The sequence below is a fragment of the Diachasma alloeum genome, unplaced genomic scaffold, assembly GCF_001412515.2.
Source record: "Diachasma alloeum isolate Michigan unplaced genomic scaffold, Dall2.0 Dall_scaffold_00199, whole genome shotgun sequence".
Classification (NCBI taxonomy): Eukaryota; Metazoa; Arthropoda; class Insecta; order Hymenoptera; family Braconidae; genus Diachasma; species Diachasma alloeum.
Genome location: NW_021680364.1, coordinates 2,120,703 through 2,148,575, shown reverse-complemented (window position 1 = coordinate 2,148,575; position 27,873 = coordinate 2,120,703). Strand labels below are relative to the sequence as shown.

The 27,873-nt window shown below is 38.0% G+C and overlaps 5 protein-coding genes across 18 annotated transcripts in view; all 5 read right to left on the bottom strand.

Moving 5' to 3' along the window:
* The window catches only part of LOC107035612 (nuclear receptor coactivator 2), a 40,762-nt gene extending 25,636 nt beyond the window's left edge, over positions 1-15,126 (bottom strand). For all 8 annotated transcript variants that reach the window (XM_015253098.1, XM_015253101.1, XM_015253102.1 and 5 more), the window contains exons 1-2: positions 14,479-15,126; positions 10,478-11,406 (exon numbers count right to left, since the gene is read on the bottom strand). In XM_015253098.1, the coding sequence (XP_015108584.1) occupies positions 10,478-10,506 (29 nt within the window). In that variant the 5' untranslated portion in view covers positions 10,507-11,406; positions 14,479-15,126. The remainder of the gene's footprint in view (positions 1-10,477; positions 11,407-14,478) is intronic.
* Positions 15,127-16,701: 1,575 nt separating this feature from the next.
* On the bottom strand, positions 16,702-18,315 carry LOC107035654 (ankyrin repeat domain-containing protein 39). Its single transcript, XM_015253177.1, has 2 exons — positions 18,193-18,315; positions 16,702-17,320 (listed from the first exon to the last, which is right to left on the bottom strand). The coding sequence occupies exons 1-2, from the start codon at positions 18,296-18,298 to the stop codon at positions 16,908-16,910; spliced, it is 519 nt and encodes a 172-aa protein (XP_015108663.1). The 5' UTR covers positions 18,299-18,315; the 3' UTR covers positions 16,702-16,907.
* On the bottom strand, positions 18,233-24,051 carry LOC107035655. 6 transcript variants are annotated; one of them, XM_015253181.2, is made up of 4 exons: positions 23,799-24,051; positions 23,082-23,208; positions 21,833-22,057; positions 18,233-18,377 (listed from the first exon to the last, which is right to left on the bottom strand). In XM_015253181.2, exons 2-4 carry the CDS (start codon positions 23,161-23,163, stop codon positions 18,343-18,345), a joined length of 342 nt encoding a protein of 113 aa, XP_015108667.1. In that variant the 5' UTR covers positions 23,164-23,208; positions 23,799-24,051; the 3' UTR covers positions 18,233-18,342. The 6 variants fall into 6 exon arrangements, with proteins under 6 accessions (XP_015108667.1, XP_015108669.1, XP_015108664.1 ...); XM_015253183.2 differs by lacking the exon at positions 18,233-18,377 and adding an exon at positions 19,874-19,950 and having other exon boundaries at positions 23,799-24,050; XM_015253178.2 differs by lacking the exon at positions 18,233-18,377 and adding an exon at positions 21,392-21,483 and having other exon boundaries at positions 23,799-24,050.
* On the bottom strand, positions 20,073-21,381 carry LOC107035652. 2 transcript variants are annotated; one of them, XM_015253173.1, is made up of 2 exons: positions 20,863-21,381; positions 20,073-20,537 (listed from the first exon to the last, which is right to left on the bottom strand). In XM_015253173.1, the coding sequence occupies exons 1-2, from the start codon at positions 21,356-21,358 to the stop codon at positions 20,179-20,181; spliced, it is 855 nt and encodes a 284-aa protein (XP_015108659.1). In that variant the 5' UTR covers positions 21,359-21,381; the 3' UTR covers positions 20,073-20,178. The 2 variants fall into 2 exon arrangements, with proteins under 2 accessions (XP_015108659.1, XP_015108660.1); XM_015253174.1 differs by having other exon boundaries at positions 20,878-21,381.
* Positions 24,052-24,990: 939 nt separating the features above from the next.
* On the bottom strand, positions 24,991-26,685 carry LOC107035653 (ER membrane protein complex subunit 4). Its single transcript, XM_015253175.1, has 3 exons — positions 26,482-26,685; positions 25,403-25,674; positions 24,991-25,329 (listed from the first exon to the last, which is right to left on the bottom strand). The coding sequence occupies exons 1-3, from the start codon at positions 26,538-26,540 to the stop codon at positions 25,133-25,135; spliced, it is 528 nt and encodes a 175-aa protein (XP_015108661.1). The 5' UTR covers positions 26,541-26,685; the 3' UTR covers positions 24,991-25,132.
* Positions 26,686-27,873: the final 1,188 nt, after the last annotated feature.

Sequence of the window (27,873 nt, the reverse complement as noted above, 5' to 3'; positions counted from 1 at the left end):
ATATTTCCTGTGGCGAAAAAAAAAACTCTCACTCATTGAATCATTCTCGTTTTTGTTAAATGGAGTTGGATTGAGGAGAAAAAAAAATACGTGTGGCACACGGAATTGAGAGAGGTTTTTATTTCCTTTGTCGTTTCAACTGTCGACTGGAGGGAGACGAGAAAAGTGGACTGGTACAGTTGTATCAATAACAACGTGTTTCACACTGCCTCTTCCGCTTTTATCTGTTTTCTCGCATTTTTTTTCAATGAGAAATGATGAAAATGAAATGGACGGTGGAATCCTTATCGTCGGTTATTTTCAAGGTCCTGGTCCAAGTATTTTTGCAACACCTGTACACACATATTGTGCCGGGTTTGATGAGGAGCATTTGCTGAAAGCCGCATGCGTATTAAAACGCGCCTAGGCACCGGATGTATCCGCGAACAGATGTTTTCCCTGACGCACTCCTTCGAATGGCTCCAGTTTTACTACTTCCATATCGATTATGGGATGCATATTTCTAGGAAGTGGGGGTCTATCGTGGGCCTTCTTCAACAGCTGATACTTCCTCTCATTTGCGAAAAAATCCAGACGTTAAATTCAGTAGCGAAGTGGAAAAACTGTACAAATCAATTGTGACTATTGACCGGTTTTCACTGAATATCTCGGAATCTGAGGGAGATAGCAAAATTTTTATTATAACATTTTTTGTAGAGCTGATTGAGTGCTCCAACAAATGTAATGAGGCAAATTTCGCCATCTCCCTTAGATTCGGAAATATTCCGGAAAAACTCAACTGGGAGATGAGTCGAACCCTTTTACCACTTCGTTACTGAATTGTTTGATTTGAAATTCGGTCTTGCAGCCCAGCATCACGAATAATCGTGCATCTCAACGAATAATCCTATTCTAAAAGAATATTATACACTTAAAATCGATAACTATCGATATCTCGCAAGTCTGTCACGCTTATTCCTCATTGGCTCCAGTCGTCTGAGACGACAAATTTAATTCATGATGATTAATTTAATTTTGAGATTTTCAATTATGATTGTTACAATTACAGCGCGCTGTAGCGCGCGTTCGGTCTCGTACACTTAAAGTCGACAACTATCGATATCTCGCAAGTCTGTCACGCTAATTCCTCATTGGTTCCAGTCATCTGAGGCGGCAAATTTAATTCATGATTACTTTAATTTTGAGACTTTCAATTATGATTGTTACAATTACAGCGCGCTGTAGCGCGCGTTCGGTCTCGTAGAGGGAACGAAGGGACGAGGAGAAATGGCATTGATTGTGTCACCGACCTGCCCTAAAATTCATCGCTGTCGAAAAACCAGGGTGAGGTTAGGGTTATACATCTCTATATCAACTTGCGTATTCACGGCGAAGCGGAGGGAGCGATTGAAATTGGGAGGAGGGCAGGGAGGCACGGGAGAAGAGAGAAAACATTGGGTGAGATCCGACGCCGGCGCGACGGCAGTGCGCAACTACGAAAAATTCAGCTCTCCCGAGAAGGTGAAGTGAGACAGAGGAACACACTCGACCTTCCAGGTTCCTCCCTCCGCCTCTGTCCTCCTTCCATTCGACCTCTCTTTCCTTTCTCCGGGGGCTCTTTGCGTGAAGCCACGTTTCGTGACGCACACCACACACACTCGCGCCACGGCAACGATCCAACGTCGTATCGTCCGCCCATGCCAGCGTATTCGGTTCGGGGATTTCTTTTTTTTCCTCTTGGTAGGGATAAAAGGTACAGTGGAGCTCTGGTGTACGTCATGCCCAACGAAAACCCAGGGTTCGACGGCTCGGCGAATGGCCTTCTTGCGACCGTTTTTCAGCCTATGGGGGGAGGGGGAGGCGCTGAGACCCCAACAAACCATTTATAATGCCGGAGAGAGGGGGGGGGGATTAGCGCTTTTTATCAATGGAATGAGATGATTCTAGTGATACTAGTTGGTAATTAGATCAGTCGGGATAATGAAGCTAATTGGGAGATTATTTGGAAACATTTAGGTTGGAATTATATTTTTTTCTTCATGAAACAGTACTGGATATTTTTTATACATTTTTAACTTGTAATTCTTCCAAAGAAAAGATTTTTTTCCGGATTTTTCAAACACATTTTTTAATCAAAATGGATAATCACAAATTTAATGTAGCTAATTGGGAGATTATTGAATTTATTGGTCATATTGAGTGAGATTATTTGGAATTATATTTTGGTTCTTGATGAAAGAATAATGGAAACCGTTTAAAACATTTTTAACATTTAACTCTTCCTAAAGAAAATGAAAAATTTTATATTTTTTCCAGATTTTTGAAACATATTTTTTAATCAAAATGGAAAATCAAATTTAAAACAAATTCAAATCAAATTTAAAATGTGAATAATAATAAAAATAATAATATCATTGCAAAATGATTGTTCATGATGTTGCCGATGTTAAACTGGAAATATTGCAAAGAATTCGTAGCAAATATAATAGCCAAATTGCTCACTATCAACATCTAGATTAATTAAAACGTAAAAAATCACCCGATCAATGATATACTTTCCTCCGCATTATTTCAAAATCAGATTAGCTCATTTACAATCTCCACATTTGACCATGAATTCGATGTTATCATCAACCAGAAGATACACCACCGAAAACCACACACATTTTTTCCCAAACAACAATCATAAAGAGCGTAAGAAAACCCCAGGATGACGAGTGTTTTCATCGTCTTATCATAAAAAAATAAACGTCCACTGTTCCACTTATTTCGATGATCGTTATCAAGCCCAGCATGGAATTTCATTCCCTGTAATCCGGAGTTTGTACTTATCGCTCGAAACGATGAAAAACATTTATTTCCTTTTCTTCATAATTTCCATCGATCTCATTGTCGTGTGTTAATGCGGTTTTTTTTTCTCTCACTCAATAGTCCTCTTATCATATTTCATCACTGCCCACAAAAGTGCCCGCAGTTTCAGGGAATATTTGTCATTTCTTTGTTCTCCCCCGTTCTCTTTCATCACCCAAAGACAAAGATGATGAAGAAAAAGTTGAATGTCAGAGAGAAATTCATCCCGAGAGTTTTGGAAACACTTTTTTGTGTAAATGCGAGAGAAGTGTTTTTTTGCGCCTCTATCATGAATCATACAATCTGTCTGTGTTGACAAACATCTACCGAGTGGTGACACCTATACACACGATTCTGCACGTGCTCGTGCGTAGGTAGCATTAAATCTCGTTTGCTACCTTGGTGATGAACTCCAAAGTTATACGCCTCTGAGATATTGAAGAACAACCAACTACGTCACAACGAAAAAATTGTTTTCGCCGAATAGTAATTCAATTCACATCCTTTGATCCCTCTCCACCAGAATGATCATTTATAATGAACAAGAGGGAAGGTTGATTCTAATGTAAATTTGTTTACGGAATATCCATTAATGTCAGCCAAGAGACTATCGATTTTCTCTCATCTCCCCCACTTACTCTATTCAAAGTTTGTTTAACGCTAAATTGTTCATTAATATTCAGTTTTTAAAGCTCTTTGTTGATAGAGATTCTGGTGAAAAGCTCATTCTGGGATTTGACTTTCCTCTTGTATTCAAATAAAGCTTTTGTGATGGTAAATAAAAAGAAAAAGGTTTCGAGGGAAAATGCTGGAGATCATTCAAATTATTTCTATTGTTCGGGTGCTTCATAACCGAATGGAGATTGACAAAACTCGGGGCAGGGAAACAGTATCGCGAGAGATGAACTATCTGCGGGGAACCGATGATTGATGAATTAATGTCAAAGCAGAATGACGTTTGATCGGTTTCATCATGTGTTTCCAATTTCACGGGCTCAATCGGTCCTCGGACCATCTTGGAATCTTCGGATAATCCTGCGATTGCGAAACTGTTAATTAACAGTGTCGCAGTGCTCATTAGAGAGACGTAATCAGCTTCGTTGAGACATTTGAGGAGAACGGATCGGCTTCAGTCGACTATGTCTCCTGACCAAATAGCACGATTTGAACTAATCGGGGCTTAGTTCGAAGCTGAGGTTACAGTAACTTCCGCCCTTCGGGTCGGGAAGGTGAAAATATCTCGACAATGAAAATACTAGAACTATCTGAGAGATGAACTATCCGCGGGATGACTCAATCGTCGATGAATTCATGTCAGCAGAATGACGCTTGATCAGGTTGATCACGTGCACAGATCGGCATCGATCTCAGTTTAGTAATATTATGAGAAGTTGGACCTTACAGTAATCTAGATTTATTTATCGTAATTGAAATTTGAAAAATGATATAAAATTGGTCATTTAATTTCTGAATTTTTGGTTGATAAAATCATTCGGAATTTGAATATTTAAGTTGATGATTGATAAAATAATTCGCAATATTAAATTTAAAAAATATATAATAATTTGGAATTTGAATATCTAAGTTGATAATTGATAAAATAATTCGCAATATAAAATTAAAAAAAAATATAATAATTTGGAATTTGAAAATTTAAATTGATGCTTGTACTTAAAATAAAATAATTGGTGACTAATATCAACAATTGACTTATTCCAAATTTAACTGTAATTCAAAATTTCGTTCACGCCAATGTCTAATCACGTGTTTCCATTTCACGGACTTGAGCCCTCGGACCATCTTGGAACCTACACAACCCTATGATTGCGCAACTGTTAATTAACAATGTCTTAATCCTCAACGAAGAGACACAATCACAATCTCATTAACAAATTTTCGGAAACCTGATCATCTTCAATCGACGATATCTCCCGACCAAACGATGCGATTCAACTAAATCGGGGCTCATTTTGAAGCTCAAAAAAGTACCTCGAGAATGAAAGAAAAATCCGCGAATTTCACTCTGCGGTTCTCGAGTAACTGACAATTAACGACGTCCTCCCGTTTCCCCACTGTCTCCTCACCTAAATAGGTAATTGTTTTCTTTGAAAAGAAAATTCCTGGTGTGGGTGGTGGGAAAACAAGTGGCAGGGCGGTGCGGGGTGGGTTTTTGTATGAAATCGATACAACATACAGTCGATGCCGCCAGGGGGTGCGACAAAGAGAGAGGGATTTCTGAAAAAGAGAGAGGGAGAGAGAGAGAACGGGGGCTGTCACGGCGGCGCACGTAGATCGAGGATATTTGGGCGGTGGATTTTATCGGCGGGGGTTGGTGATACGCGCGAGGAGGAAAGGGGCTAGTACCCATGGACCGCATATCGACCAGTCTACGAAGAACGAGCGTCAGTCGAGGACGGAGGTCAAGGTCGGTAAAAGGTACCACGCCTGCCTGGTCTCTAGGTTGTAGCTATGGCATGTATGTGTACGTCCGCCCCGGCCTGCCAACATCCCAACAATTGGGCTTGGCCACGCGTAACATCTGGTGTTATATACAGGCATATGTACAGAAAAGCAATTTCCACGAGAAACTGCCAATTCGGCGAATCAAGCATGGCTTTTGGTTTCAATATCCTCGTGCGGTGGATCTCTCTCGTTTCCGTAATTTCTTTCTCTCTGGTCCAATTATCTGTATCGTAATGAGACACGTGGAATTGATGGGGGAAAAGAGACGAGAAATTCGGGGGCGAGAAATTAATCCATTAGGAAAAACGATATTTATTTTTATAGATTAATTAGTGGAAATTGAAGCGACTCACGGAAGTTTTTTTTTCATGAAGATGAACAAATTTTTATGACTTGTTGAACATTGCAAACCGTTAAACAATAAGAATTTTTAAAAAATTATGCTTCATTTCGTAGGAAAAATCGTCTTGACACTTTCCTGAGTTTTGGTTTTAATATCCTCCTGGATCTCTCTCGTTTCCGTAATTTTTTTCTCTCTGGTCCAATTATCTGTATCGTAATGAGACACGTGGAATTGATGGGGGAAAAGAGACGAGAAATTCGGGGGCGAGAAATTAATCCATTAGGAAAAACGATATTTATTTTTATAGATTAATTAGTGGAAATGGAATCAACTGTCGGAAGCTTTTTTTTCATGAAGATGCATAAATTTTTCGCGAATTTTAGTGAATAATTTTCAAGCTGAAAAAAGATCGTAATTGTGGAACTTTGAAAAGAGTTGAAAAATAAGAATTTCAACAAAAAGATTGCGCTTCGTTTCTCAAGAAAAATCTCTCCTGATACTTTCCTGAGAAACTGCCAATTCAAAGATCATGAGTTTTGGTGCCGTGAGTCTCTCGTTTCTCTAATATTTTTCTCTCTGATCCGATTGTCCGAATCGTATTGAAACACGTGAAATGGGAAGAAAGAATGGAGAAATTGAAAATAAATACATTTTCGACGAATTTCAACAAATAATTATAAAGAAGAAAGAATGAAAAAATTGAAAATGAGTAAATTTGTGACGAAGTTAAACAAATAATTATAAATATCGAAAAAGTTCGCAACCGTTGACAATTGCAAACAGTCAAAAAATATTTTCCTCCAAAACATGGCCACTATTTCTTCATTTCCTAGAAAAATTCTCTCTTGTCACGTTCCCGAGAAACTTGCCAGTTCAATAATCAAGCACGAGTTTTGGTTTCAATATCCTCGAAGGGAAGATCTCCCTCGCCTCTCTAATATCTTTCTCTCTGATCCAATTATCCCTGCCGTAATGAGACGCGTGGATCAGAGGGGATAAAGATGAAAAACTTATGGATAAGGAGTTAATCAATTATAAGAGCAAGTTACATTCGAATGATTCGATGAAAAAGTCAATATTTCGCGAATATAACTCAATGTGATCGAATCACATGACTGATCTAATTAGGTGCATAATTTTATCAATATTCTTATCACACGCGATATGAATCATTCCGATAGCAATTGAACAATAAATTGAATTTTGAGACGAGGGATTGTAACATTTATTCCAGAAAATACTAGAATATGAACAGACATAAACAATCCCTTTAAATTCCATCCAACATTGCAATTTTTCCAATGAAAAAAAAAAAAATCAGTAGCGAACGGGAAAGTGGTTTAAGTCGACTTTGACTACTGGTCAGTTTTCAACGAATATCTCGGAATCTAAAGCAGCTAGCAAAATTTTTGTAAAAACCTTTTTTGTAGAGCGAATTGAGAGCTATGAAAAAGGTCTCTACAAAAATTTTCCATCCCCCTTAGATTCCGAGATATTCCTCAAAAACTCAGCTAAAAAATAATTCAACTGAAATTTTTTATCGTAACATTTTTTCACTGCCCCAATTTAGAATGCGAGCAAAACGAGAGGACCAACAGTCATGAATCGAGATCATACCTACCCCGAGCCCATTATGACCTGATTCTATCAAACATTTCGATTTGTCCAACGAGAAAAACTAAATCAGTAGCGAAGCGGTAAAACGGTTCAAGTCGACTTTGACTACTGGTCAGTTTTCAGCGAATATCTCGGAACCTAAGGCAGTTAGCAAAATTCTTGTATCAACCTTTTTTGTAGAGAGAATTGAGAGCTACGAAAAAGGTCCTTACAAAAATTCTTCTATCCCCCTTAGATTCGGAGATATTCCTCAAAAACTCAGCTGAGAAAAAAATCAACCGAAATTGCTCCCCAATTAGTGCCCCAATTTAGAATGCGCGCAAGCCGAGAGGGCTGAGTCATGAATCGAGATGATACCTACCCCGAGCCCCTTATCACCTGACAATTCCCGTATTTTGCGAGTTCAACACCAAAAAAATAAATTTAGCCGCACGATATAACCGCGAGTAGAAAATTCCTCTCATCTCAGCTGCGTTCAATTCTTCCGAGCGCCGAGGGTTCAATAATCCAGATAACAATCATAATCTGCAATTCGCGAGACAATACTTGAATAAAATGACGTAACCCGTAAATCACGAATTTTTGTATTATAAATTAAACGCCGAGTGATAAATAATTGATAGATTTATCGTTGTATAAATGTAATTGTCCCGTTGTTACGTAGCTCTTGCCATTGAGTTACGCAGGTGCGTATAATGAGCGTGTGTAACAGTGTTACGCTATTGCTCTCTAGGTAACGTACCCAGAGTTCATCCCTCTCTCTCATTCTCTCTATCGTCGACTCCTCACAACTCACATTCACAATCTCTCAATACCTCAACAGTTAACTAGTTGAAACAGCCTCGGCTTTCACGCTTCAAACACACCAAAGTTACTGATAGTTTTCTTGGCCAACACTTATTATCGCCTCTCGTCTTCGCGTATAATTTACTGAGTTGACTCGGCAGTTGAATCGGATCGTGATTCATTACATTGAAACCTCACACGTTTCTGCTAGCGTTTGCGAAAATTTATATCGAAATGTTTCCGGTTTAAGCTTACCAATACGAGGGATGGCTTTACGATGAATTCCGTCGAGTAATTTATTCATTAGGAAATTATATGTGGGGCAGTGGTTTGTTACCTAGATGAGGAAACAAATTAGAAGACTCTTCGTTTCAAAATTCAATTTCAATGAGACTCTCGTTGGAAAGAGGATTCAGGCATTTTTAACGGATTATACCGTCAACGATACACGAAATGTCACATGGAATGAGGAAATTTTGTATTCTGATATTGCAACATGCCAGTGAGAATAATTACATAAACTCCTCAGCCTCTGCAAAATTATATGGCTAATTGAGGAGAGATCTCCCTTTTCGCAGAGTTCCAATGGGTTGAATAGCGACGAATATATTAGCGCTCCAGAGTTATCAGCTCTGATAAACTAGCTGAATTCCGAGTTTTATCGGTCATTAGAATAAATTCAACAGCCAATTTTCGACGCGAATTCATTAACAATTGATAAAATGAGAATTTAGTTCAAGAGCAGATTAATAATTTGTTCAACTCCTCATTATCTTTCAGGTTTATCTTTCAGGAGTGTCCAAACTCGAGAAAATATTCACTTCGGGGGAATTTTGGGGGTTTAACGATGTACTACATCCTTTCGACCAAAATCCACGTTTTTTTCATTTTTCTGGCAAATTATTGATCGGATTGACGCGAAATAATATACTGTTTTTGCGTTTTATCATTGTTGACTGACTCACAAAGTTTCATGGTAGTGCAATAATTTTCCTGCATTTTTTCTAAAGTTTTGTGAATTTTCCGAAAATTCACAAAACGTTTTTGTGATTTTTTTTCCGTAAAGTTTTCGAAAAAACGCTGGAAAATGATTGCACGATTATGAGATTTCGTGAGTCATTAAGTAAAGATAAAACGCAAAAACTGTATATTTTTCACGTCAATCCGATCAACAATTTACCAGAAAAATTAAAAAAACGTGAATTTTGACGAAAAGGGATGTAATACATCCTTAAGTCTCCCATGAACGAGTTTGATTCGCTTGAACTGAATCTTTCGCTAGCGAATCTTTCTCTAGTTTCGGCTTTACTGTGGATTGTTCATCAATCATTTAATAATGACAATCGTCACTTTTTGGTCCAATAGTTGATGGCGGATGGAACGCGGTCAGGGCGGTATGTCGCGAAAGAAAGCCAAGGCAACCGCTATTTTTCCACCGTTCAAAGCTAAAGGATCATTTGTGACGGATAGCAAAGTCAAGTCTCATGTTGCCACTGCGTTGTTCCAACTTGACTGTGCACGGTGTCTTTCTTTTTCTTACGAATCCCCGAGGCCCCTCTACTCGTTACTTTTGAGGCCTAACGTATATATAAAACGGCAACACCGCCGAAGACCGCGGGCGACGGAATATTCTTCTCCACCGCGTGAAATCACGTCAGTCATTGGCTATTACTAATCTGCACTTTCTTTCGTTCATCATCGTTCTGTTATTTCTCCGTGATATATTTTTTTTTTCCCCGTGTTTTCGTTTTCCAGCAGTGACACGAGTGCAACGAAAAATAGAAATGGAAAATATTCGCTCCGTTGAGAAATGTAAAAAACAGCTATCAAAGCAAACTTTGTCAGCACTCTAAATGCCATACCTGCGGTTACGCGTCAAATGATAGGAGAAAAAACAGCGCTGATATTTTTAATGTATTCTTTGTCACTGAAACCAGTCCAAGAACTCAAACCATAGACTGGAATTGGGAGAAACTATTGACTCGTCCTACTATTCACGAGGAATAAAATGAGAAATTATTCTCAATAATGATTCAAAGATATTCAAGTACTTTTGCCGTTTTTTTTTTGTACAATCGTTTCATTTTCCCCCCAGGTTTCTGGACCTTTCTCAATGATTTTATCATGCAACCATTCAAGATCGAAATTCAATTGTTAATTTGAGTCGTTGGAAACATTTTAAAAATCTGAAAAAAAATACAATTGTTATTACAAAATGGCAAGACTCACTTGGATATCCTTAAAAAATCATGCAAACTGTTCTACCAGAGAATTAAAAAAAACAACTATGAAGTACGAAATTTATATTCAGGCCAAGGTCTCATATCTATTTTACCTTCAAATCCAACTCTCTCTACGACGTTAATATTTGACCAGCTGAAATCACCTGGACTCAGCTCGGGCAGTGAAATAAAAAACTCGACGTTAAAAGTTACTTACCCTGCATTTTCAGCCGCAGAAACTGACATGTGCGTCCTCCTTTCATTGGGGGTGGACGTGGTAGGAGATTTCCGGGAGTGCTCCGTTTTAAAAATGAAAGTGACACCTCAGTGATAAAGAAAAACGAGAATTTGTCACTCAATCCACAGTTTGACGAATGAAAAAAAAAATCCAACAGACTGAAAAACTAAAGATAAATCACAAAATCCACTGTTTTTTCTTCTCTCCACGATGCAGTATCCTTGGCGCATTCACAATACACCAAGAATCACCCTTTTATCCTCGAATTAATCTTAATTCCTCACAATTCACTTGGCAATTATCACAGCCGCGAATCAACTGGAATCACAATGAATAAATCACCGAAAGAAAACATTAATCGCAATAAATGAATTTAATCCCGCACAATTTCCCTTTTCACTGCTTTACGAAGATATTTTTTGCAACTCAACAGCTGTTTATACTTTTTGAGCTTCACAACTGTGGGATGGAGGCGGAAGACTCGTTGAGTTTTTTGTTTTTATAATCTTGTTGTTCACTCTGACGCAGTACAACCACCACCACCACCTTTTTATTATCCTTTTAAACCTAATCGCTGCCGCGAATGTTGGGTGTCATTGAAAATCTTATTGTTTAGTGGATTGTTTCGTCGAGAAAGGCAGCGGTGGCGGTTCTCATGTGATCTCCTGGTCTAAGCGATGCTCCAGAGGCGTAGGAGGTAACCCACTCCAGGGTGAAAATACCGAGGTTAAAAGGAGTTTTGGTTGTGATTAATGGATCCAGTGGTGATTCAGTCACTTCGTGGGACCCACGACTGAATGCCAAATGCCTACCTCGCACAGCCGCCCTTTCAGGGTGAAATCTCGTGGGTCCATCGGGACAGCGTCTATTGGATGGCTTCGGAATTGTTCCAAGACAATCAATCGATTCTGGAAATGCCACAGAGAAAATGCTTATTTAAATTCAGGGAATAATGAGATGGAATACATCATGGGAGGGGACTTTACATCTTGAGTTATCTGTAGCTTCTGACTGAATAAACAGTCTTTAAGGATATGCGAACATTTTTTACAGACCACATTATAGATTCAAGCAGTTTTAAACATCAAATTTTTCAATGAAATTACGTGGGAAAAATTTGAAAAAAAAAATCCTAAATATTCAGCGCATTAAAATTACATTTTGCACGGAATTATTATTTTTTTTAACATTTTATAAATAATAATATTAATATTATGAAATATTATTATTTTTATTAAATGTTTTAAAATATTCATTAATTATGTTTCATAATATTAATATTATGAAATATTATTATTTTTATTAAATGTTTTAAAAAATAATGATTTAATAATAATTTAACAGTTTATAAATAAATAATTGAAATTGTGTTAACTTTTAAAAATCCCATTTTTTTAGGCTTGGAAACGATTCCTGATTAAATTCTGAACATGAATAAATTTGTTACCATTCCAAAAAACTGATTATTATAGTGGAAAATTGATTGTTTATAAATTATTTATAAAAAACGCTGGTAATTTTTAAAAATGGAAATTTGTCAATCGTCTTATTAATTTTCCCCCAAAAGTAAACTTTCCAATTCTTTTTTCAGAGTTTAAAAATTACTTTCTAATGTTTAAATATCGAGATTCAAATTCAGATCTGCAAATTATAAATTATAAAATAATTATAAAATGTGGCTCAAATTAAATCTCTGTCATTTCACTGGAGAAGAAATCGCCAAAGTACTAGGATATCCTTAAGTACTCAAATCTGATTTCAAAGCCTGAAAAAAAAACGTTTAAAATGAAAAAAAATTGCTCAATTTCACTTTGCCGATTTTCAGTTGAGAGTTAAAATCAATTCACTTCTATTTTCCGTTCTTCAATAACTCGAGAATGGCAGAGTGGAATTCCTTGATGTTTTTTTTCATTTTCAAGGTATTTTCTCAAGCGTCAAAATGAGACGTGATTAGATATTATCAGGTGAAGCCGGCTCCACAGGTAATTAATGTTTTATCAGTTTAGGAATTAGTATTATTTCGGGAATGCATCGTTTTAGGACCCTAATGTTGGAGAACGCTTGATTTTGACGCATTCTTTCAATCAAATTGTGATGCAAAATACGAGTTGAACAAACACGTTGTTTATCTAATCTTTGATAACGTGTGAAGCAGTCGAAACGGGTCATTTTGCGGTGTAAAGTGATTCTACTACTAATCGTATGTACGAGGAATTCACATGAAGTTGACAAGTGAGAGCAATTTTTATGCTAGTGAAAAATTACGCGAAATAGTAATAATTGGTCAGTTATGTCACAATTATTCCGGAGTAAAGTGGTGAAAGATAACGAGACGACCTCATATTTCTTCGAAATACGAATTTGTTGAGAAATATTCTTCTGAAAATTTTATTTTTTAAAATACGACTCTTAACATTTTCGTCCAAAAATTGACGACTTCCGAGATTAATCTGCGCAGTTAACAAAAAGTCCCATTTGACTTGTTTCATTCCCATGAGCATAACTTTCCCCAAAAATATCTTTATCACATTATCGGGTTTTGTGCCCAGAGGTGTGGAAACATTAAATAAATGAAGAACTAACGAGAGAAACCGAGGCCCAAAAATTATCGGGTGAATTGTCATTAGGAGAACGTCATCTCCCATTACTAATGACATGTTCGAGGTACAACTTGAGTCAGTAACTGGAAAATTACACGCAATAGTAATAATTGGTAATTGCTGTCACCATTACTTCGGAGCCAAGTAGTGAAAGATAACAAAACCAATTATTGAGAAATATTCTCTTGAAAATTTCATCTCCCAAAATTCGAATTTCTCAAAATGACTCATTTTCTAATTAATCTGCGCAATTATCAATTATCGCTGAATGACGAGGCCCAAAAATTATTGAGTGGATTGTCATTAGGAGGACTTCATCTCCCATTTGCTAATGATATGTTTGAGGCACAAATGAAGTCAATAATTGAAAGTGCGTTTTATGGTATCGAAAAATGACACGAAACAGTAACAAGACGAATTGTCGAGACATATTCCTTTAAAAATTTCATCCTCCAAAATACAATTTTCTCAAAATGACTCATTCTCGAATTAATCTGCACAACAATCAATTATCGAAACTATTGAACAAATGAAAAAATCGGTGAATGACGAGGCCCAAAAATTATTGAGTTAATTGTCATTACGAGAACTTCATCTCCCATTTACTAATGCGAACACGTTTTATAACAATTGATAATTGTTGTCACCATTATTTCGGAGCCAATTAGTCAAAAAAAACACGAATAACAAGACGAATTGTTGAGCCACATTCCTCTAAAAATTTCATCTCCCAAAATTCGAATTTCTCAAAATGACTCATTTTCTAATTAATCTGCACAGCAATCAATTATCAATCACAAGTCAAATTATCATCAGAAGATCCAACCGCCAAATTTTTTGATCCGAGAGGTGCGACCCATTGAAGAAATGAAAAAATCGCCGAATGACGGCCGAAGAGGCCCAAAAATTATCGATCGACTTGCCGCTGCGAAACTTCATCTCCTTTTTGCCGGTTTGCGTAGGTTATGGACAGTTTCCCGTCGAAAAACACCGCGGGGCGCCACACACGAGATGGTTAGGTCTCAACTCTCTCGCATCAGGGACAAAACACCAACTCCCGAACCTCGACAGTTCCCCGAAAATCTCACAATTCTCCCTAAAGTAAAAAAAATCCACTCTCCACTTGGATCACCCACCGACCCACCCAACCTCCAAAACCATTGATAACACTATAATTCATTAAATCTCCCTAAAATCAATAGAATGAAGCAACAACGATTAATCCAAATGGCTACACTTTCGTCATCTCTCACGCATTATTCTCCTCTTTCATTTCACCACTGACGATCGAAAAAACATCCAGCAAAAACACGATCAACTCCACAAGAATATCAAGCCGAAAATCAAGGGGGGAAAAAAAATAACCAAGTGAAGACTTACTTTGAGCCTCACGTGCACAGATTGCCCCCGAGTTCTACCCGTTTTCCACCAATTTACTGGGGTCTCTCTCGTTCCTTCTCTTCGCGGCACAAAATGCGTATGTGTTGTGTGTGTGTATACGTGATAGCAGCGCGTAGATGTATATCCAGCACGGAATGAAATACCCCGGTTTGTGTGTGTGAAGCGCGCGCGCGCGCTCTGTCTCTCGCCTCCTTCCTGTGTGTCCAGTATACGTGTGTGCACTTGATTAGCCGTGTGACGTCACGACACGGTTACATTTCTCGGGCGATTGTCACTTGGTATTTTTTACACTCGAGTTGAGCCGAAAAATGGATGGCTCTTGGGGATTTGGAGGATTTAATCGGCTTTTTCCAGCCCCCACGACACACAGCGCAAGATGATGGTCTTATTTGAATTCCTATTGTTACCAAAAACACTCGTTCGACGAGTGGAATCAACGATTAATTCACTGTTATGTGTTTAATTCCACTGAATAAACACTCGCGTGGTCAACACTATTGTATTGTTGAGGTGGTCATGAGTTTAGTTGCACCTCGTGGCTTTTTAATCCTTCTTTTTGGGTTGAGTTTCGGTAATGGGGCCCCCGGCAATCGTTGAAACAAGTGCGAACAACTCGTGGGGTCTACACGAAACAAACTGACTAACGCAACGAACCGCAAGTAAAATCGCCGAGGGTACGTTGGATGGAAGGGCCCCCACAGGTGGCGCCAGGGGTTTATCGTCCTCGGTTAACATCAGAAATTATGGCGATGCGGTTATTACAGTTTGCGTGCCGGCGGGGGGGGCGCGCGCGACTGTCGCCGATCGACGGCGGAGACGGCCGAGCAGCGGCGAAAGTGAGCCGAGGGTACACGACGCCGATTCAATATCAAGTACAACTGCGGTTAGGTATATCAATGTGGGGATATACCGTATGCATGGGTTCGGCTTTGAACTTTGGGGAAATTACCCGAGAGCCTCCCGCCCCCCTCTTTTAGGTGTATGTGGCCATGTGCTTCGCTCGTGAGGTCACACGCGCTCGATTTCTACGGCGCGCCATCTTGGGATGCTATTGGGCGGGCGGCAAGGTTCAAATGCACCGGGAAAGGACCGCTTTACGGACGCTTGAGGGAAAGACTGATTTTGACGGCCTAGGACGTTTTTTTTAGTCAGTTTTTAGGGGTTTAAAAGGTGTTATGAGTGATGGAATTTTTTTTGAGAAGTTGGGGCGTATAAACACTTCCTCGGGGAGTAGGAAATCTCCACGTGTCACGGGATTCTGAGTCGTCTGAGCCTCACTTGTCGAGACCATTTTTTTTATCTGTTTGGAGGGAATTTGGCGACAGAATAATTTATTTATCTTTGGTTTCACTAGATCAGGGTAAAATTGAAAGGGAATTTATTCTGCCTAGGACGTAAAAATAATTGATGTTCAATTAATGTGCTGTTTTTTTCTTCTCATTTTCTCTGCAGATCTTCATCTGAAGGATATTTCACGAACGCTTAAACTTTTCCAACTCCCACTTTACAGCCTAGGCCATAGATTTCTATTTTTATTACGTCAACTGATTTATTGAGTTTCTAGACATTCTTTTTATCTCTTTGGAGGGAATTTGGAGACTGAATAATTTATTTATCTTTGGTTTCACTAGATCAGAGTAAAATTGAAAGGGAAATTTTTCTGCCTAGGACGTAAAAATAATTGATGTTCAATTATGTGCTGTTTTTTTCATTTAATGTTCTCTTCAAATCTTCGTGTGAACCATATTTCATGAGCTCGTAACCTTTTCCAACTCCCACTTTACAGCCTAGGCCATAGATTTCTATTTTTATTACGTCAACTGATTTATTGAGTTTCTAGACATTCTTTTTATCTCTTTGGAGGGAATTTGGAGACTGAATAATTTATTTATCTTTGGTTTCACTAGATCAGAGTAAAATTGAAAGGGAAATTTTTCTGCCTAGGACGTAAAAATAATTGATGTTCAATTATGTGCTGTTTTTTTCATTTAATGTTCTCTTCAAATCTTCGTGTGAACCATATTTCATGAGCTCGTAACCTTTTCCAACTCCCACTTTACAGCCTAGGCCATAGATTTCTATTTTTATTACGTCAACTGATTTATTGAGTTTCTAGACATTCTTTTTATCTCTTTGGAGGGAATTTGGAGACTGAATAATTTATTTATCTTTGGTTTCACTAGATCAGGGTAAAATTGAAAGGGAATTTATTCTGCCTAGGACGTAAAAATAATTGATGTTCAATTAATGTGCTGTTTTTTTCATTTAATGTTCTCTTTAAATCTTCGTGTGAACCATATTTCATGGGCTCGTAAACTTTTCCAACTCCCACTTTACGGCCTAGGACATAAATTTCTATTTTTATTACGTGAATTAATTTATTCAATTTTTCTTTTCGGCACAATGTTCTACGGATTCTCTGGTTCCAATAGATCAAGGGCGGTTCTGCCCTTGTTATCAAGGAGATTTTGATTCGTTCTGGGGGCAAGAAGGTCCCAGGTAGATTTTGAGCCCGATAACGCTGCACGATGGAGGGCTGTGTAACCGTCCGAGTCCTGGATATTCGCGTCGGCTCGGGAATTTAGGAGTAGCTGGATTATTTTGTCGTTCGATCGGGTCGCGGCTCGGTGGAGGGCTGTGGCCCTTCCGCAACGAGTCACTGCGTTTATGTCCACACCGTGATCTAGGAGGAGTTTGCAGATCTCGTAGCTGCCTGATCGGGCCGCGTAGTGCAGGGCGGTGTACCCTGCCGAGTCCTCTTCGGAGGGTGAAGCGCCGCTGCGCAGGAGTTTCTCCACGCGGTTCAGGTCATCTGTTTGGGCTATCGGATATACCGCAAATATTATTTGCAGAATTTATTTATGAACAATTTCATTCATTTCGGAAGTATTTATTTCATTTGTTCCATTTCAGAAATATTTATCATTTCATGTTTTTCTCATTAATTCATTATTCATTCATTAATTAATATGAATGAATTATCAGTATTATTAATATATTGATATATATTATATATTTTATTTATACATTAATTATTAATTAATGAATTAATAATTAAAATTAATTATCAAAGGAAAAATATTAGAATAATAATGATTGAATGGAAGAATATACTAGACACAATGCAAACATAATTTGCAGAATTCATTTATGAACAATTTAAAACGATTGAACTTCAATCGTTCTTCTCGGAGATGAGTTTTTCGGAAATTTCATTCAGAGATATTTGTCGTGGATTCACTTGTTGAGTCGATTCAACACTTGGATATTGACTCGGAATTAATAAAGAAAATGAATAATAATTTTTTATGGAATTTCTGGTGAAGTCGATGCTGCTGAAATTCATATTTACCAAGCTTGAGTCTTAAATAATGCACACGTTTTCTCAGTAACACTTATCTCCGCCTGTGCGTGAGTCACGTAATTCGAGTTTATCTTGATTGACTTTTTTCTCAGTGCGCTGATATATTAAAAAAAATAATTTGCATTTTTATAATGAAACTTAAATCAGTTCCTCGTTCCAGGCACCTGTTGGCTCGAAATGTTTGTGAATTTTGTAGTTTTCCACGAATGAGCCATTTCAACATATATTTTTTACGGATATGATTTATGAAGACGATAAACAAATTAAAAAACATCATATCCATTAAAAAAAAATCACATTCGCTTGAATAGTTTGAAAATTTAAATTACCTGCGTACCATATTCCCCGCTGGAAATCCATCTCTTTAAGACTCTGACTGACACTCGAACCGGAAGATTTACAGCATCCATCGTGGTCGTGTCCTTGATGCTCCATTTTACTCTACTGCCGGATCAAATTTACGGGTTTTTTGTTTTTTTTTAACTATCTGGGACACCTTCAACCTCTTCAAACTCTTTTTCATTGAAAAGGAAAGACGAATGTTAGTTCTCTGAACTGCACGTGTAATGTAGAATATTTTTATTCATCTCATTTTGTATTTTTAATAATAAATCCAACAGTTTTCATAGTCGATGGAAAGAGTGTCTCAATTGTACATTTATCATTCTCTGTAGGCCGACAATCCCACAGATCGTGTGAGATTTATTACAAACTGTCGTTTCACAGTACATCTAATTTATATTACTCTCACGAAGATTAATAGACAATTTTACGGGGGGATTTCTCTTCACTTCTGCCATATTTCATCTGTAAATTTCATTCGCTGTACTTGTTACACTTTCACGTGTTCCTCATAATTAATTTATCAATCGGAATATCTACTGTTCAAAGTCGCTAGAAAAAATCGGTATAAATTCAGAATACAAGTTTGGTTTGTCTCTTTGATCCCACAATGTTCAGTTACCAACGGAATATTAAAATAATTTGATTCCAGCGCTGTTATACTCGATTAATACATAATTGACTCTTCAATCATGTTCTACGATATAAAGATGTCAATGGAGAAAACCAAAATCAGCGGAGTGGATGGAGAAAAAAAATGAGAATAAAAAAATAAATCTATCGGAATGATGTTTCATCAGTACAATAATCTTCCACATTACGATTATCCGTATTCAATTGAATGGTGCATTGACAAACACATATATAGGGTGCGATATACGTTTCATTTTGAGGGGAGTAATAAAAACGTCATTTCATTCACTCGGTTTTTTTTTTCTTAAATTTCTCTCTGTAATGTCCACAGTACTTCTGCCTCTCCAGTGCTGCAAACGATACGATAGCCGAGCTCAGCCAGAGCATTTATAACGGCTATCGGTGCTCCTGAAACGAAATGTAGGAATTGTTTTTCTTTCTCTCTTGTTTTTGTTACGGGGAATAATCGTCAGCAATTATTGTGATACAGTAGCGCAGCTATTCGGTGTAATGTGATCTCACAATGTCGTCTGATCATTGAAATAACGTTTCTCGTTTTTTTTTTTTAAATAGAGGAATGACAACTACAAAACAAAAGCCACCACCATAAAAAGCGAAGCGATCAACTGTGATTTTTGAGTGATTAGGGGGTAGAGGGTGAATGGGCCTTTTTGAATCGTCAGTGGATTGATGATTGGAAAAGGCTCATTTCGTCCTGCATTCCCACGTGATATTTTGACTGATGAAATTTTGAGTGAACGTTAACTAGGGCAAATGATAATAGCTTAACCCAACATAAAATTTATAATTATCTTGAACCTTTGATCATAACGCCATTGACGACGTCAGCACCTGAGTTTGGAAATCGTTTGATCAGTGCCCCTATCTCGTCGTGGGTTAATCCAAATACAGCTGCGTCTGATGCAAATGGTGATGCTTTCACAGCGATATAATAAAAATTCTCGTTTCCAATAAGGCTATTGATTTTTTCCGACATCTTTACGATTGCTTTAGTATCACAAACTTCCTCTTTTCAAATATTTTCTGGAATTATTATCAATACGGTGGTTTTTTGTTTTTTTGTTAAATTTAGATCCCGTTGTCTTTTAGTTCTAAAAGAAAACAAAAGTCAATGTTTAAGTATTTTAATGTCTTTAGGTATTTGTTTGATGTATTTTTATTCTCTCTAACGCGATTAATATTTTACAATGGAAATTGCTTTTTTTAGTAATGATTAATTGCATGAAAGAAACGCTTTATTTTCGCTTGGAGGCTTTAACATGTCATGATATTTAAAATAATAAAAAGTAAATGGAAAATATTAAAATAATGGAAATTGTTTATTGTTTAGTTTCGTAGGAACTCTCTGCCACGAGTCTCTGTTCACGTTCCTCTTTCAACTGCATCATACGTGACTCATGTGCCCAAATCTCATCACTTCTCGCTTTGTCTCTCTCATATTCCCACTGATATCGCTCCAATTCCAGTGCTTTACGGCGCAATTCCAATTCAGCAATTTTCCGCTGCGCCCTTTTCTCGAGCAACTGTTCCTGGAGAATTTTAGTTTGCAGGGGTGAGTGGACACCCAATTGATTTATTGTTGGCTCAAAGGTTGAGACCGATGTGGCTGTGTGAGCACGATTCAGGTGATCTGATTCATTGGATTTTCGAATTTGAATTTTGCGATCGTCAGGAGCAACTAAAAATAATTCAATCATTTTTCGCTTTCTTCGGGATTGTGGGGACAACAGTCTGGGGAACATGAATGAAAATTTGCTTGATGAACATTTTGGACAATTCCATTCCATTAATATTTGGAATAATTAATTTTAATATGATCTTCATGTATTCTTTTGTAGTCTTTTTCTTTCTATTTATATTTTTTAACGCGTCTATCGATGGACGTGGATGGATTTCCCTTGATGATGTCCAGAATATTCCGATATTCATTGAAAATGTTCAACAGTTTAAATGTTCATGCATAAAAAATCGTGCGATTTGAAGAAGCAAATGAGAAATATTACCGTCAAAAAACATACCAGTATGGATTTGAACAAGAGGATCGATGCTCCTAGCCTGACCCTGATGATTAATCCCACGAATGTCGTTTTGCCGCCCATCCCACCCACCATCATCATCCCCATCCTCACTGAATGCCATATTCTGGGTTGGATCGTCCTCCTGCATCTGCTTCTGTCTGTTCCACTCATCGATATCCTCGAGATCAGCCTCAGTGAATGAACTGACGTCCAATTGTGACATCTCCTCGTTGCGCTTTGTCCAACCCTCTGGCAATTTAGCGCCCAGGAGACGAGCACGATTGACTCGCTTGCTCGTTGATACACGCAAGAACAAATTCTTCACGTCTATCGACGCCTTCTCACATCTCGCCAAGTGTTTCTCCATTCTCGTGGCATTTTGAATGTAAGAACGGTGACAGAATTTGCAGAATGCTGTCACCGTTGTTCCATCAACTTTTTTGTTGTAGTAATTCCACACAACTCCCTTCTTCTTCACCATTTTGCTTTCTCTTCGATTTTAGGCTGTTTATTTCACTGATAATGTTCTGTCTTGTTAGTGGGGCTGAGGTTCTTCCTTTTCTGGATTTTTAGTTATCTCCACACTTAGACAGTTTTCAATGGGTACTACAATGAAATATTCACGACTCGTACTGTTTTTAAAATCTATTCAATTACGGCTAGTTGAGTAAACTAATTAAGTAAATTTTTAATGTGGAAATAATCATGTACGAATAACATAAAGCGTGTCTTTCAAATTTTTCATTTTTGCTCACGTTAATTACCTCAATTAGTCTCTTACGACAAGTGGGAAAATTGTCAACAAGTTCAACAATGAAATAGATCTAATACGGCAGTAATGGATATTTCTCTATCAAAATTTTGTCAATGTCAATTTTTCTAAAATCATAAAAGTATTTTTCCTCTTTTAAAAACTGTTGACTCAAATTTATTATGTGTGGGAGGGGGAACGTACCTGGCTTAACAATGGGCTCTGGCTCGGGCTCGGAGAAATCTTTTCTCATAGTCCACATGTACTCATTGTAATCCTGTTTAACACTCGTACTGGATGAAGCAACAACCTTATATCCGAGCACCTCGAGTGCCGTTAGTATTACACAGGGATGTTGGAGGTATACTATTGTCGAGTCGTCGCAGTAGCCACCAGACGCAAAACGAGTCAATTGTTCAATGTCCGATGCTAGAAGAGAACATTTATTTATTGAGGATTCGTGGAACTTTCATGGGAGATTGGAAAATTAGTGGTGAAGGGGAAAAGTCGATTCTTTACTTGTTAAATTTGTAATTATCTCGATGATGAGTGGATTTTATAAATACATAATTAACAGATTTATCTGATTTTAGTACGATATAAAATTCCTTGTTCAATTTTCGTCTTAAGAATATCCAAGTATTTTTGACCATTTTCAACCATAAAATTCGTGAGGAAAATTTGAAAAAAATCATGAGTACTCTGGGTCATTGAAATTACATTGTGCACAGAATTATTTTTTTTTAACATTCGTTGGTTGTAAAATTCCGAAACAAATGATTTGAAATTGTTAAAATTCCGAACAAATGATTTTTATGGTGAAAAATTGATTGTTTATCAATTTATTAATAGAAAATGCTCGTATTTTTCGTCACTCTTCCTCCAAAAGCAAACTTCCTAATTTTTTTCAGATTTTTAAAATGTTTTCTTCAATATCGATCTTCAAATTCAGATCTGCAAATAAAATGTCCCAAACTTCGGGTCAAATGGGGCTCAAATAAAAGTTCTCATGTTCAACTGTAAAAGTAGAAAATCATTTCACTGTAGAAAAAATAGCCAAAGTACTTGGATATCCTCAACCCTGGAATTAATTCAATAACGAATAATTCTAGAGGAAACCCGCTCAAACATTTTCCGCAGGAAATGTCTTCAGCAACAAAAAAGTCTGTCCACATTTGCCCCCAAAACACCCCACACCCGAGATAATTAGCGATTCAACAAGCCGTAAAAATCGACTTGCTCTATTCTGTGCAATTAGATACTGCCCCTCCACAGCCTCAACGCTGAGAACCGTCAGAACTGACAGTTTCCCCTGCCAATCCTCAAAAAAACATCAACAACACCAAAGACACTACACTAACCCACCAAAAACCCAAACAGAAGCCCAAAAACTAAACGAAACACGTGAAATTACCCACAATCTACAAGTGCAGAGGTGTGAAATAAATGGTACCTTTTAAACCAGAAACGAGTACTCTCCAGGGATACCTGTGACTGTAGGACGCAAGGTTACCACGTACCAGAATGTATGGCATCTGTACCTTTTTTTCGTTTTCAATTATACGTTTCGCAATACGCAACTGGAATGATACACGTACAGACATGTGAATTAAATATAATTCATAACTTGTTAATGTTTAATCTCCAACAACGAGTGATGTAATCTAAATTCCATGAGGTTAAACTACCAGAGTGTGCGGGGGGGAGAAGAGAAAAATGACTCCAGATAATTTTCCTCAGTTTCTTCAACAGTCAGAGCCGTTTTACGATGTATTTACTGGGGAATTATGGGTGCGAGGAGTGATTTGGAGGCTCCGTAACATCGGTGTCATGAGGAAATATGTGAGTACATACGTAAGGCTTCGACGACGACTCGATAAACACTGTTGCCCCGGAGAAACAATACTAGTGTGTGTTTATTAACGCAACTATTGCCAACGGGTAATTCTCGGCTGCTTCACATGTATGCTACTACCACTAATGACTACTGAAACCATACTACCAGTCTAATGCGTAATAGGAGGTTCAATTCGTCGGGGATTTTCACAAATAAAACATCGCCGAATGCAGGATTTTTCGTTTCTTCTCCATCTCGACAAGGCACAGCGGCAAAACGAGCACAGTAATTGCATTTCTCGCTTGTTGGACGGTAATAATGATAATAACTCACGTTAGGATGGACGTTGACTTTTTTTCCTCATTGAGGTGAAATTTCCGGCTGCTCGGTGAATTTCTGGAGTTCCTCGCGGAAATTTTTGATCGATAGTCTTTATCCGGGGATTTGGGGATTCCGGGGAAATTACTTGCGGAAAATTACGGGAAGAATGGGGGGTAAACCACGCGTATATCGATCTCAGTGGCTTGCCGCCAAGCAACAAGCCATCTTGACGTCACCATGTCATCCACCGAGAGTTTCTCCTCTCATGGAAATTGGGCTTTAGGGGAATGATTTTTGCGAGAGGGGGATGATTATACGCGACGTCAGTGTCTAAACAAAAAATATTGTAGAGCATTTGGAAAATTGAGGAAACTGAATTGTTGAAATTGAATTTTTGGTACTGGGGGCTTCGAGGGGTCGAGATGATCAAGTTTTTGGTAAGTGGGTCTGCGTCTCAGGGCTTTCTGGGGAGTTTATTTGGTCATTTTTTCAGCTAACCTTGGGGATCGGCATTTATGCTGGGATCTACATCAGTCAAAACTACGAGGTGAGTGTCAATGAGTGGAGAATTGATTCGAGAGATTTTTTTGTTCATTTTGGGTATTCTTAGGTTCCTCGGGTGGACGAGCCATCAAAAATTCTAGACCGATTAAAGGAATTCGCGGATGAACACAGAAAGAAATAAATTAATATAGATTTTTTGAATGGCTGAAGGAATTGTGAATTGTAAATGTAAATAATTAATTATGTAATAACGATGTTTATTCTGTATTTTTTTTAAATACAATCTTGCCGAGATGAAGGATAAAATTTATGCATTTCCATTTTATTTGTGGAACAGAAAATTTGCTAAATCGAATTATGATATCAACCACTGAAGAAGTAATTAATTCGCTGATGAACACAGGAAGAAATGAATTAACATGTATTTTTTAAATGATTGAAGGAATTGTGAATGATAAATGTAAATAATTAATTATGTAATAACGATGTTTATTCTGTATTTTTTTAAAATGCAATCTTGCCGAGATGAAGGATAAAATTTATGCATTTCCATTTTATTTGTGGAACAGAAAATTTGCTAAATCGAATTATGATATCAACCACTGAAGAAGTAATTAATTCGCTGATGAACACAGGAAGAAATGAATTAACATGTATTTTTTAAATGATTGAAGGAATTGTGAATGATAAATGTAAATAATTAATTATGTAATAACGATGTTTATTCTGTACTTTTTGTGAAATATAATCTTGGCGAGATAAGACAAAATTTATGCATTCTTGAAGAAATCGTCGAACGGTGATACAATTTATTTGTGGGCCAGAAAATCAGATGAATAAAATTATGAAAATATTAGACCACCGCCTGAGTACTCCAATCTCGCCTGTGGCTCAACGAAGGCTAGCCAGTCTGAGGCGTGAGTGGGTAATAAACCCATTGACTGGCATTTGTACAGGGCTAAGGCTATGTTGACTAGTTGACCGAGGAAAAATACGAATTTCTGGCCGAATGCGTGGGTTCCCTCGATCACTTTGAATGCTGCAAAAACATTGAACAACATTATTTATCGATATTTGAGGGAATGAGGGGGTTTTGATGGACGAGCACTCACTCTGTTGAAGTGTAAACAGGGCCTTCACAGGCCTGATGATCAGCATCCCCACCATCATGATGGGGAAGATGGAGATGGAATTGCCAGCCATGAACATGATGAACAAATTCATCGGCACCTGCTTGAGAGGGCCCAGTGCCAGGTCCCAGGATTTCTTTATTATCAGGTGATTCGAGTCGTTCTCCCTCAAGTGCTCAATACTCTGGGAGAGACTTGCTGCTGGAGTGTAGCCCGGAGGATTCGGCAATTCTGCATTTTTATCTTGTTTGCTCCTGGTGATTGGGATAATTCAAATTAAAAAATCGTGGATTTTATCACAACTGTCTTAAGCAGAGCTGGCAAAATGCTTTCTTAAATAATTCATAGAATTTTCTTAAATTTTCTTCATTTTATTATTCGAGATGTGTTTTTAACGAGAAAAAATTAGAACAGAAATAACAATTTTTGAGATATCAAACCCATAACACAAAATAATCATCATATTTTGAGCTTTGGACTCTAAATTTTTCATGTAGATTTAAATAGTGAAATGGTGAAATAAAATGAAAAAAGAAAAACTAAAAATGAATACTATTTGATCGATGGAAATGGTCAACTCGAAGTATTCTCTTCAAACGGTATTTCCATTAGATTCCCGTGAATATTTCCCAGCTCTGTTTCAAGGCTCTGCTGATTATTTATTTAAGGGAGGTCGGGGTAAAACGGACACTTTTGACTTTTTTTTTAATGTTAATGAGGGGCTGAAATGTTAATAAAATTTAATAGTTTTTTTTTCAATACAAAAAGCAATTCTTTCCCTTTGTGACGAGCCTGAAATGAAAAAAATTGGTTCTGTCTTATGAATAATTTAAAAAAAAGTCTAGTGTCCATTTTACCCCACCCGTCCCTATGTACAATGTCTCGTGAGCCCTTACGAATATTTCATCTTACAACATTTTACTTTGCGCCCTTTTCCCAATAAAGACACGGTCCCCTCCGATTTCCCCAATAAATTGACCATAACAATTAAAAATCATGAATTGTGATAATTCAATTGGCGTTTATTAATCGTTAATGACATGCTTCACGTTTCTGCTCACCTGTGGGCGAAGTCCAGCGTCCACTTGAATTTTTTCGGATTTTGCTTAGAAGACGCCATAGAATCACTTATTTTTAACAACTACAGTTCATTAAATACTCTGTTTTAATCTAAATATTAAATTAAACGGCGAATGGGTTAAATGCATGCACTCGTGTCGTACATGTTATAAACACGTTAGTTCCCTCGATTGTTGAGAGATGGCGCGGCAGTCGGGCCGCCATCTCGAGTGGCAGTCTGCGCACGCGTGGGGGTAGTAGTTCGCTTGGTGCGTTCAACAGCGTTCGAGCTGCTGACAAAAAAGCGAAAACCCGCGGTTTACGGTTCGTTTTAACGGTAAAACCCCAGTGAATGTTATCCCCAGTGACTTCCGACCCAGATCCACAAAAAAACATGAATTATCCTACGATTTTTCGCACTAATTTCGGGGAAATTCCAACTCAAAAATTGCCATTTCGAACAATGGCCCGGCGACTACATGTTTACTAACGCCAAATTGTGTTGAATAACGAGGAAAGACTGTCGGCATTTCCGCAAAAACATCCCCTTAAATATTCGGTTAATTTCGAAGTAAACAAGTCGAAGTACAAACGTTGGAACATTGGAGACCCCTCGGGGACGTGGGATTTTGCTGAAAATGGAGTAACAATTTCATTGAATACGACACAAGCCGGGTCTTTGATATTCGCCGACACGGACTGCTCCTCCGCACCGAGGCCCGAGGGGAGAACAAAGGAGTCCCTCCAAACGGACGCCATAGTGAGCTCGAGAGATTGTGCTGGCGTCAGACCAACGTGAGGCGGTGGCGCTGTGTCGAAGTCTAGAGGTGCGTGGGGCTGTGTGAAAATGGAACAGTTAGTGAGCACGGCCAGTCGTAACCGCCAGGCGGCGATGCACCGGCGAAGTAAAATCAGAACAAAGGACTCGACGCGAGCAACATGTGGTGCTTATTTTGTCGAGAGAACAGAAGTGTTTATTTACTGAAATAAAAACAGATGTGTTTATTTTATCGAGTAAACAGAGGTGTTTATTGTGATGGATGAACAGAAGTGTTTGGTGAGTTATCGGTGACTTTTGACTGATCGTGAGGTCTTTGTTGAGACGATGGGCAGTGAGGGGGCGAATTCGCAGGGCTAACGCCATTGTTTCTTTATGAACAGGCTGATGATGTGCCAATGACCTTCATTGCGGTCCTCAGGAGTATGTGGTGGGTGTTGTGATGGGATTCTGGTGGCAATCGTGAGTGATGGTGAGTGATGGTGAAAATTGAGGGAAGGGAATAGCTGGGGTTTCTTTGGGCGAATTTTAGTCAGTGGGAGGGAATAGGTGTGTTGGGAATGCAGATTTGAAGGTCAAGGGAACGTTTTTTTCGTGGTGTACACAAATAATTAGC

Excerpts from the sequence above, each read along its gene's own strand:
- LOC107035655 (XM_015253178.2), bottom strand. The coding sequence starts at position 23,163 with ATGCCATACATTCTGGTACGTGGTAACCTTGCGTCCTACAGTCACAGG. Across the intron at positions 22,058-23,081 it reads ACTCGTTTCTGGTTTAAAAG|CATCGGACATTGAACAATTG; the intron begins GTACCATTTATT and ends GTTCTCTTCTAG. Across the intron at positions 21,484-21,832 it reads AGAGCCCATTGTTAAGCCAG|TACCCATTGAAAACTGTCTA; the intron begins GTACGTTCCCCC and ends ATTTCATTGTAG.
- LOC107035654 (XM_015253177.1), bottom strand. The coding sequence starts at position 18,298 with ATGGAGCATCAAGGACACGACCACGATGGATGCTGTAAATCTTCCGGT. Across the intron at positions 17,321-18,192 it reads GCGGGGAATATGGTACGCAG|CCCAAACAGATGACCTGAAC; the intron begins GTAATTTAAATT and ends TATATCCGATAG.
- LOC107035653 (XM_015253175.1), bottom strand. The coding sequence starts at position 26,540 with ATGGCGTCTTCTAAGCAAAATCCGAAAAAATTCAAGTGGACGCTGGAC. Across the intron at positions 25,675-26,481 it reads ACGCTGGACTTCGCCCACAG|GAGCAAACAAGATAAAAATG; the intron begins GTGAGCAGAAAC and ends CCCAATCACCAG. Across the intron at positions 25,330-25,402 it reads CCTGTTTACACTTCAACAGA|CATTCAAAGTGATCGAGGGA; the intron begins GTGAGTGCTCGT and ends ATGTTTTTGCAG.
- LOC107035652 (XM_015253173.1), bottom strand. The coding sequence starts at position 21,358 with ATGGTGAAGAAGAAGGGAGTTGTGTGGAATTACTACAACAAAAAAGTT. Across the intron at positions 20,538-20,862 it reads TACTGGTATGTTTTTTGACG|TTGCTCCTGACGATCGCAAA; the intron begins GTAATATTTCTC and ends AATTATTTTTAG.